Below are 10,141 nucleotides of genomic sequence, written 5' to 3'. Positions count from 1 at the left end.
ATCCCAGAGTCCAGATCATTAATATAGATTAGAAAAAGCAAAGGCCCTAGTACTGATCCCTGTGGAACTCCACTAACAACCTCACTCCAGTTAGAAGCGACTCCTCTAATCAACACCCTGTTTCCTATACATCAACTAGTTCATAATCCATCTACTTACATTACCCTGAATGCCTACAGCTTCCAACTTGAGGATCAGTCTTTGGTGTGGAACCATATCAAAAGCTTTTTGGAAGTCTAAGTATATCATATCATCTGCTTTCACGTGATCTACAGCTGCAGTTGCATGTTCAGAAAATTCTAATGAATTATTAAGACATGATCTGCTCCGTCTAAACCCATGTTGACTATCTCCGAGAATATGGTTTTCATTAAGATGCTCCTCTATTTTCTGTCTAATAATTTTTTCCAACATTTTACAGGTGATGCAGGTGAGACTGATTGGTCTGTAATTTCCTGGCTCAGTTTTGTCCCCTTTCTTGTGGATTGGTGTGACATTTGCTGTCTTCCAGTCAGTTGGCACATCCCCTGTTCTAAGTGTCATTTGGAATATTTGAGTTAGCGGCCTATAAATCATTTCCCTCATTTCTTTAAGTACTGTTGGAAATATCCCATCTGGCCCAGGTGATTTGTTTGTTTTTAATTCTGCTAGTCCCTTTAGTACCTCCTCCTCATTTATCCTGATCTCTCTTAGGGTTTGACTGGACTGATTGTCAACCTGTGGCATGTTTTCTGTCTTTTCTTTTGTAAAAATCTCTGTGAAATACTCATAGTGTAGTATTGAAAGAAAAGCTCTTTGCTTTAGTTTTAGCTCCAAGAGCTATGTTTCTTTCTATTTCCCTCTTTGCTTTCCTGATCCCTTTCTTAAGATCTCTTTGCAGCTCAACATATTCTTTGCATTTAATTTAATCTATATCCCTTTTGTATGCGCTATACAACATTTTATTTCTCTTGATATTTTTTTGCATACTTCTATTAAACCATTTTGGCCAATGTTTTGGCTTTTCTGGGGGGAGGGGGCACCATGGTGCTCTGGTGCTCCACTGCCCTCCCATCACCCTCTGAGCTGTCACTGTCCAACTCGGTGTCCAGCAGTTGGAACCTGTTGGGCAATTCTAGCTCTTGGGGTGTCTCTAGGGGTTGTGCACACCCTTATCTGCGGTTACGACCTACTGTAACCCAGCAGTTCTCTACGCTGTCCTGCTCTACGGTCTCAACTCTGCTAGGTTTTGGCGTGCACACCATCTCTCTCATGGGCTGATTGACTAATTCTCCTATATCCCTAATACAGTGCTGAGCCTCAAGATCACGAACCTTGATCTCTAGGATTTTAACATTCACAAATGAAATCTTCTTGGATGAGTTCATCCAGGAAGGCAATCATTCTGCAAACCTGACTGTAGTGGCCACATGCTTCTAAATGTAGTAAGTTGTTGGTGCCCTAAACCCTGTCTCTTGGTTTTTGTCCCCTAATTCAACTGCAGCTCTTTCTCTGCAGCTGCTTAAATACATTTGTGATCAGTTTCTGGCCACCAATTGACACCTCATTGACTCCTCCTCCAGATTCCCAAACTAGGTCACCTTTCCTTCAATCTAGTCTAACCACACAACAGCTGGACTGAATTAACTACAATTAAGGCAAACTAGGAATAAGATTTACTTCAATTAAGGCAAATCTAAAAACAAGATTAGGAATGCTAAGACTTTCTGAAAGTAAAAATACAACAAAATAGCTTTCTCTCTCTCTCATGTCCTGTGTCTGACTTAGGTAACTCCTGAACACTTTGCACCATGCTCTGTTTGTCACCCTGGAGCCTCCAGTGATGAAGAGATCAGTCATGTGAGAGAGCACAGATACTGTTCAGTCCAGTCACCCTCACAGCAGCTCACTGACCCAAAACACACAGCCCCAATACTGAGGGACTGTCAGGAACTAAGATTATCACTACTAGGATACAAACATATTCCCTCAGATAATGCAAGACTGAATGCTGGTAAGTTTTCTTTCATATAGAAATGTGTAAATAAATGAATAACAGGAGGATAATTAAATTCTTCAACCCAGTAGCCTGAGTGGTTTAATCCTCTTAAATTAAAGGATTTATTTATGCATTTTAACACCTTTCATTTCATTATGAATTTTAGGTCAATTTGTAGGTAAGCTGTACACGACAACTCACCAGCTGGAGATAAATACATCCCTGTCCTTCATTGGCAGAGGGTTAATAATCAGATTTTATTTTTACCTCTATAAAAGGGTTCTTCAGGTATATGGCAACGTGTCCGCTCGGGACATGTTGGACCCGGACCAGAAAGACTCACCAAGGGTCCAGCTGTCCTGGAGTTCTTTGTATTATTTTTTGGAACAGGATGCCGCTCTCCTGTAGGCAGATGATATCTGCCATCATACCAGCCAGAGAGTTTAAAACATCGTCCGTCTTTTACCTCTCAGCAATGCTTCTCACATTAATAGTTATGTGTGTTAAAGCCATAAAGGCGGTGAGAGCAAATACCCACTCCATAGCAATCATGTAAAGAAACCTGCTTCCCCACTTCTCTCTTCTCCCTCACCTAGTTAGCACTCACACCCAAAACCTCAACCATTTGCCTCTATGAAGCCTGTGAGGGGGGCGACTTGGTTCCCACCACTTGGAAAGGCTGGTGGAACCCCACTGGGCCCAGAGCTCGTGGTGCTGGGAGTTCTCCCTTGTTCCTTCGCAGCCGAGGCCCAATGAGCAGGTAGCAGAGCAGAGGCCCTGTGTGTGACTGAGGAGACAATTGGAAAGACCCTGCCCGATGCTGTTCTTATTGCTGGGGAGAGGGCTGGTCTCTCCCATCCCAGCGGTCTGTTGCCACAGGCCTCCGCCCCTAGCACCAGACGGGTAAGGGATGCACAAGACAACTCACACACGTAATATCATCCACACAACAAATTACAAGTTGGCCAACCCCCCTCAGTCCTGTCCACCAGGGTGCATTTCCTGTGAAGGGCCGCTCCCAGCATGCATCAGTCCCCTTCTGCTAATGCTAGAGCAGCCGCCCTCTAGCGCTACATTAAATAAGATGAACTTAAGGAATTCTCTGCCCTTATCTCAAACAATAAAAAAAGCTAGAAAAGGAAAACAAGCAGCACATCACATACACTTCTACATAAAGAAAGCAATGGGAAAAGAGAAACCATAGCCTTTAAATAAAACCCTTGTGGATTCAAAATTCAGAAATGTAAAACATCACCTACAGAAAAAACTTAGAGAAAAGAAACTCATCTCTTGGAATAGAACTGGAAGTAGTAACGTATGAGAAAGACCTAGGAGTCTACGTGGATTCCTCACTTTCTGCATCCAAACAATGTGGGGAAGCAATAAAAAAAGGCAAACAGTGTTAGGTTGTATTGCAGAATTGAGAACAAGGGCAGTGATGTTCAGACTGTACAATGCACTAGTTAGAGCTCATCTGGATACTGTGGACAGTTCTGGGCTCCACACTTCAAGAAAGATATCGCTGCTCTAGAGGCAGTTCAGAGGAGAGCAACCAGACTTATTCAACTGAGGGAACTGAACCTTTTCATCCTGGAACAGAGAAGACTACGTGGGGGACTTGAAGTCCTCAAAACCATGAAAGGCATTGACCACATCATGCCAGAGGAGCTTTCCCACATGTGCTGGGACACACGGACCCAAGTGGAAATCGGGCTTCAAGGCATTCAAGACAGAAAACAGGAGACACTTCTTCATACCTAGAGTCATCACAATCTGGAACAAACTCCCCAGCGATGTGGTTAAAGCTGGAACATTCAATACTAGACTGGATAGGATCTTTGGATCACTTACCCAGATAGCACAGCAGCGTTGAGCCAACGTCGGCCGGACTGATCATGAGTGGTCGGACCGGCAATGTGGTTGAAGCTGAAAATGTGGGAACATTCAAAACTAGACTGGCTAGGATTCTTGAATCACTCCGTTATTAATGGACACCAAACGAGGATGGGTTGAATGGCCTCCTCTCATTTGTAAACTTTATGTTCTTCAGAGCTATACATTTATTTTGGGACTCTTAGATTAAGTTAAATATTTACTTAAGTTTAATGTTTAATTTGCAAAGCCCATATTTTGGATTTAGCTAAAGATTAAGTCAAACTAATTTATTTTTCAAAACACACTTTGCATTCAAGTAAATAAAAGTGTGGGTAAACTATGGGCTCAAATTAGCACCATAAGTATCGCATTAAATTTTATTTTATTGTAAACAAAAAAATCGAGAAAAAATGTATGTTGAGATCAAAAATAAAAAAATCGAACGCAAAATGTATAGCATTGTAAACAAAAACATGTATCGAAAGCAAAAAAAAAACTTGAAAGCAAAAAATTTTAAATCGAGAGTAAAACTCACCTGCAGTCCCTGTCTTTTCTTGCGATGCTGCAATTTTTGCTTTCACCGCCAGTTTCTTTGCTTTCGATTTTTTATTTTGGCGCTGTTTAGTCATGAGGGCGGGATTTACAGGGAGGCATGGATCCTGGGTCTCCATTGGTCCAGTAGGTTTGAGTGACGGTTCTTCCTGACCCAATCAGTGAGCAGGTGGGCTGGTTTGGTGATCTCTGTGTGGGATGGGAATCGACTGTCTGGACAATCACTGGATCCCACCACCATTTGAGCCCATACATACAGCACTGAAACAAAACACAGGATCCACCTGCTACGTGCACAGTAACATGTTTAATATCATGTTCATATTAATGTAACCTGCACAAGCACTTTAATTCAGCTGCTCAGATAACACAGCGCCAGACTGATGTAGCTCACATCATTTAGCAAGAGGCAAATGGAGGGGCATCGTATTCATTAAGAGCATGTGATGCCCCAGTTTATGTTTAGGTAAGAAACACACACATACACACTATATATATATATGCACAGTCACCTACAAAATTATTGGCGCCATTGATAAAGATGCGAATAAAGGCTGTATGAAATAAACACATGTAGTATGTAGAAAGCAATTGTCCACAACTTTTATTAAAAGCATGCTTTGTTTATAATTAAATTCCGAAGCCATGTAGCTGCACTGCTCAGTGAGGGTCAGTCAGTGTGAAGTCAGATGTGTTGCAGAGTGACTGTCAGACCAGCCCACCTGCTCACTGATTGGGTCAGGAAGAACTGTCACTCAAACCTGCTGGACCAATGGAGACCCAGGATCCACGGCTCCCTCTAATTCATGCCCTCACGACAAAATATGCCAAAACTCATAAAGGAAATAAAATAAATCGAAAGCAAAGAAACTTGCAGCAAAAGCAAAAATTGCAGCATCACAAGCAAAGAAGGGGATTGCAGGCGAGCGCGTCAGAGTTTTGCTCGCGATTTAACTTTTGCTTTCAAGTTGTTTTTTTGCTTTCGATACATTTTTTTGTTTACAATTATATACATTTTGCATTTGATTTTTGATCATCAATTTGTTATTTTTTTGAATGTGATACTTATGGCGCTAATTTGAGCCCATAGTAAACTGCTTAAGGATTTACTAAATTTGAAGGAAAAAAAAAAAAAGTGCACGGTTATACAGTTGGCACGCCAGAGTTTCTTTTGCATGATGTAATCCTCATTTGACAAAGTGGCATTTGTTTCATTTAAACTGATTCATAACCCTCATCTACCAGCAGTGTCAAACTACAGAGTGTGTTAATATTTTAAGACCAGTTTGACAGCAAGCCTATGCAGAGTGAATCATGTGAAGAATCTAGACCAGGTCAAAAATGCTAAAGGGCACCAGAAATGCAGCTACAAACAAATATGGACAGATATCAGCCTTCCTTTATTTAAGTGGTCTCTGATATTTTCCAAGACTCACTCTAGACCAGGGGTTTTCAAACCAGTACTGGAGTAGCCCCTGCCCTGCTGGTTTTTGTTGCAGGACCGGTTTGAAAACCTGTAGAACCATCTCAGAAATAAGTGGAGAAGTCGTCAAGATAAAGCAAATAGAGCTTTAATGAAGCCGCTCGGAAGACCCATATCAGGAAAGTGCTTCAGTGAGGACTTATGGTTTACAAACATGAGTGCAGCTTTATAGTAAAGTGACATGAAATCTTATGGTCGTACATCCATTCAGAAGGTACAAGTCCAGGTCTGTTTACGATCTGTCTTCCCGTGAAGAGGTGATGGATCCAAAAAGCAGATGTCGGTCTTTGATGTGCACTAGGAAGATGCGATCCCACGGTCATTTACCTAGTGTCAATCACTCGTTAACAGAAACAATTCCTGCCTATCTGGAGAAACAATTAAGTCACAAACAGATTTTCAACAAAACAGCTGTAGGCTATTTCGGCACTGTGTGATCTTTTATTACGGACAGGAGTTTCTAACAAATGAATCTTGTTGACCTTTTGCTTAGCCTGCATACAAGCTACTTCTAATGCTAGTATTCATATAACATTATATAATTATCACAAAACACCTTCTTCAACTTTCCTATACAGAGTCTTCAAAACCCCTGCTCTAGAGTCACACCTCCGTGCTGCTCTGAAACCATGCCTGGGCCATCTCTAAACTACAGCTTTACCTCAAGCAAGAACATTGAAGGAGATGCTTCACCATGAGCAGGATTTGAAACTGTGCGAATGCATAGAATACCGGTGTGAAAGTACTGGCTGGGGTTGTGGACTGCCCGATTGTTTTGAGCATCAGAGAGGTTGGCTATAGGTGGACTCCAAATTAGTCAAGCACTAGGATTTGTAGAAAAAGATCCCCATAACCTCCATCAGTTGGAATACCAGCAACTGCAGCAAATCTGAAATATCGGAACAGGTGTCAAGAGATGCAGGTGGAACCCTGTGCCGCATACAGTCTACAATAAGCTGGACTCAGCCCATGTCACCATAGGCCACTGCACACCTTTGACAGGGCCTTAGAATAGGGACCTCATGTCAGAAGTACTGGTAGCTGTGCATTGGAATAAAGAGAGGAGACCCAGATGCATTTTGAAGGTTTATTGGTTCCATTGCAACAAGCAGACACTGGAATTCCTCCAGGACCTGGGGAGAGAAGGAGCAGATGAGCACTGTAGCCTGGGCAACAAAGCAGTGGAGCACTAGGAGAGGAAGACCCTTACCTGCCAGCCATCCCATTACACTGGGAATCGTTCATCCTCCTCCGTCTCCTCTCGCTCATCTTCATCCTCATCCTGAAAGCTCACCCAAGACGACTCCTCACCTTTAAACAGTTCAGCTGCATAGTCCTCCGATGCCACGGTTCCCTCTTCAGAGACATCCCAGGCATCCCAGGAATCCACCTCTACCGCTGCCGGACTGTCAACTGCTGCAGACTCCTCTGGCTGAGAGTCCACTTGCCTAGCTTCTCCTTCAGCATGGGACCCCAATCCTGGAACTGCTTCTTCCCCTGACCAACGGGCTCCTTCCGCCGAGTCCATTTTAGCACCAGGATGCTCCAAGGGCAGCAGGTGACTGGTCACTAGGCCACTCCTCTGACCTGGTGGAAATACAGACACGGAAGAAGGATTGTGGAGTTACGGATTGTGCGTATTCTTAGTCTATAGGATGCGTGGGTATAGAGGGACTGCAAGTCAACGCACTTGCAAGTCAAAGAACGGAGCCAAGATTCATAGCACCAGTATACCCACCTTCTGCCCGGTCCCCAGAACACCTGGAGTCACAGCACGCACACACAGCATGGTTCCCATACAGCTCCTCCCACCTGTTCACAAGAGGAGAGGGTCACGGGCCTGTTTTTCCCCCCCCTCACAGGCTGCCCAGAGCAGCAGGCTGCTGCAATAGAGGTACCTTTTAGCTTTTCGGTTGTAGGTGCAGGATTTGGCGCCTGGAGTCACATGTTCTGCCACAGTCATGGTGCAGTGCATGTACAGCTCAGTCATCCCATGCTGTAGGGGAGCAGACAACATACAGGGATTGGCTTCAAATCACTATAAAAAGGTTCTCCCACATCCTCGGGAAAAGGCTTCCTATCGAACTTGGCTCAGCAATGGTGTCATTGGATACCTCGGAGAGGGTCTTCTGAAACAGGAAGGCATCGATGGTGAAGCGGAGAACGTCCTTCCTCGTGTACGGCACGAACCTAGACTGGCACCCATCAGCCTTGCTGTCTACCAGGCACCTGTGGGCAAGCAGACGTTGGCATCTTGACCAGTTGACGGGGTGAAAGATAGTTAAGCCACCGAGAATAAGGCCTTACCCAAAGTTGTCAATCACGGTGAACCTGGGCTTGGAGTGCCGATCCGGAGAGGCCGTGGCATAGCAGGACTGGATGAACAGCCGCTGCCCTTCAGTGGCAAAGTAGCCTGTGGCCTGGAAGTACATGGGCTGACCCAGGTAGTAGATGTTCTTTGGGGAGAGTCTGATCCACTGCTCTGTGGAAGCAGGGCAGGGTTATGCATCCATGCACACACACCCCCCACACAAGCAGCCAGCAAAGTTACAGATACCGTACCATTGGTGGTGACCAGGATGTAGCCATGTCTGTTCTTCAGCTCTCTGAAGAAGGCAGATTTGTCCATGCCTGGAAGGGTGCTGCCATGCTGGGGGAATGTGGGCTGGTAGCCAATCTTGTAGGAATAGTGGAACCTGGAAAGGCAGTACAGCAGAGCAGATCAGGAAGGAGGCAGCCAGTTGCCTCCAATTACTGCTCTACACCTCAGATGAAGCCTCATAGGCACTAGTTCTTAGTGCAAGTTGTGGACATCAGCTGGACTGAGGGAGATCACAGAACACACAGCATGGTTTTGTGCACCAGGTCTGGTGCAGTTGGGATCCAGGTTAGAAGAGGGTCAAATGCTATGTAGAGTTCTGGAAGCAAATCCATACCGGTTGTAGACAAGCTGGATGGGCACAGTGAAGGACACGCCCCGGATTACTGGGTGTGAAGAAGTTGGCGGGGAGTAGCGCAGAGTGTTGGAGTACACCAGTCGGCCATTAATGATCTACAGGATTAAGTTGGACACCATGGAAGAGGGAGGAGCCATTATGAAGATACAGGAACCAGCATCACAGCTATCCAGTTATCACTACTTCCCAGAAAACACGTAGCATGGAACAGTGCAAGCTGCGAATCCACATGGCTACTTACCGATCGCTTGTTCCCACACTCGTTCAGCCCGTAGATGAAGTAGTAGTAGTGCTCAGTGGTCTTACTGACGGCGCAGCTCCCCAGCATGAGCTCCGAAGGCCTGCACCTGAAACCGTTGATGTTCTTATGCACTGCCACGTACATCTTACTGTAGTCTCCCCACACTGCAACACCTCGGTTCTGGACCTTCTTGGGATGCACGCCTTTCCGTAGGTTGTCACCGGGGAACAGGATGCGCCTCAGGTCATCCGGCATGGGCTCGCTGCCAGTGGCCGGCCGGAGTTTCTTTGGGTCTACCAGAGGAGCCGACGCCTGGATGAACATGGGGAGAATGCGGTAGCGCTTGGACAGCGTATTGATGTCGGAGGATTCCTTTGAAGTCTCATCGTCACGGCCGGCAAAGATCAGTGTAGGGAATAATACTCCTACACAGAGGCAGAGAGCAATGCAGAACAACTTCATTGCACACAGAACAAGCACGTGACAAAGCCACTGGAAAGAGAGGATTAAACAACAGATCTGCAATGCCTCTGCAATAACCACTAAAACCCCAGTTCACTCACAGACACACTAGCCCAGAAAGTGATAATTACTAGGGCACTGCTCCTGCTCTATATAGGGCTAGACGTAAATAACAAACAGCTGCTATTGTGATCTCTCAATTAACACATCCAGCTGAATCATCCCTATTGGTATCTGCTGTTTGTATGTTGTGTGTAATGCCTGGTTACATTTATTAATGTTGTGTGTAATTCCTGGTTACATTTATTAATGTGTTTGTTATATCCAGTGAATTAGAGGGCTAGGTCTGTCATTTTTGTATTATGTTGTTCACATAAGTTGAAGTGCCTATAGCTTTCAAATTGCAGTTTAAATTCATTGTTTCACAAATTCCACCTAATCAAGCCATTGTTAAAGCTAAGGGCAGCTGCATTGTCTGGAATTCATTTGGAAAAGGCGTTAATTGCTGGAACCCTGTTGATTTACTTAACGTGGATGAAATGCCCCTCGTGAGCATCGCTTGCTCAACGAGCTTGTCAGGGCGTTTGTGTTGT

The 10,141-nt window shown here is 44.7% G+C and overlaps 2 protein-coding genes across 2 annotated transcripts; both read right to left on the bottom strand.

The window, feature by feature from the left end:
* Window positions 1-6,961: 6,961 nt before the first annotated feature.
* LOC136767990 (zona pellucida sperm-binding protein 3-like) lies at window positions 6,962-8,605 on the bottom strand. The gene is made up of 7 exons (XM_066722052.1): window positions 8,451-8,605; window positions 8,196-8,370; window positions 8,003-8,117; window positions 7,787-7,884; window positions 7,627-7,700; window positions 7,099-7,475; window positions 6,962-7,021 (listed from the first exon to the last, which is right to left on the bottom strand). The coding sequence occupies exons 1-6, from the start codon at window positions 8,515-8,517 to the stop codon at window positions 7,114-7,116; spliced, it is 891 nt and encodes a 296-aa protein (XP_066578149.1). The 5' UTR covers window positions 8,518-8,605; the 3' UTR covers window positions 6,962-7,021; window positions 7,099-7,113.
* Window positions 8,606-8,701: 96 nt separating this feature from the next.
* LOC136767991 (uncharacterized) lies at window positions 8,702-9,667 on the bottom strand. The gene is made up of 2 exons (XM_066722053.1): window positions 9,087-9,667; window positions 8,702-8,940 (listed from the first exon to the last, which is right to left on the bottom strand). The coding sequence occupies exons 1-2, from the start codon at window positions 9,546-9,548 to the stop codon at window positions 8,788-8,790; spliced, it is 615 nt and encodes a 204-aa protein (XP_066578150.1). The 5' UTR covers window positions 9,549-9,667; the 3' UTR covers window positions 8,702-8,787.
* Window positions 9,668-10,141: the final 474 nt, after the last annotated feature.

Source organism: Amia ocellicauda, chromosome 14 (assembly GCF_036373705.1).
Source record: "Amia ocellicauda isolate fAmiCal2 chromosome 14, fAmiCal2.hap1, whole genome shotgun sequence".
Taxonomy (NCBI): domain Eukaryota; kingdom Metazoa; phylum Chordata; class Actinopteri; order Amiiformes; family Amiidae; genus Amia; species Amia ocellicauda.
Note: the sequence above shows the minus strand (reverse complement) of the source record. Positions and strands in the feature narration are given on the sequence as shown.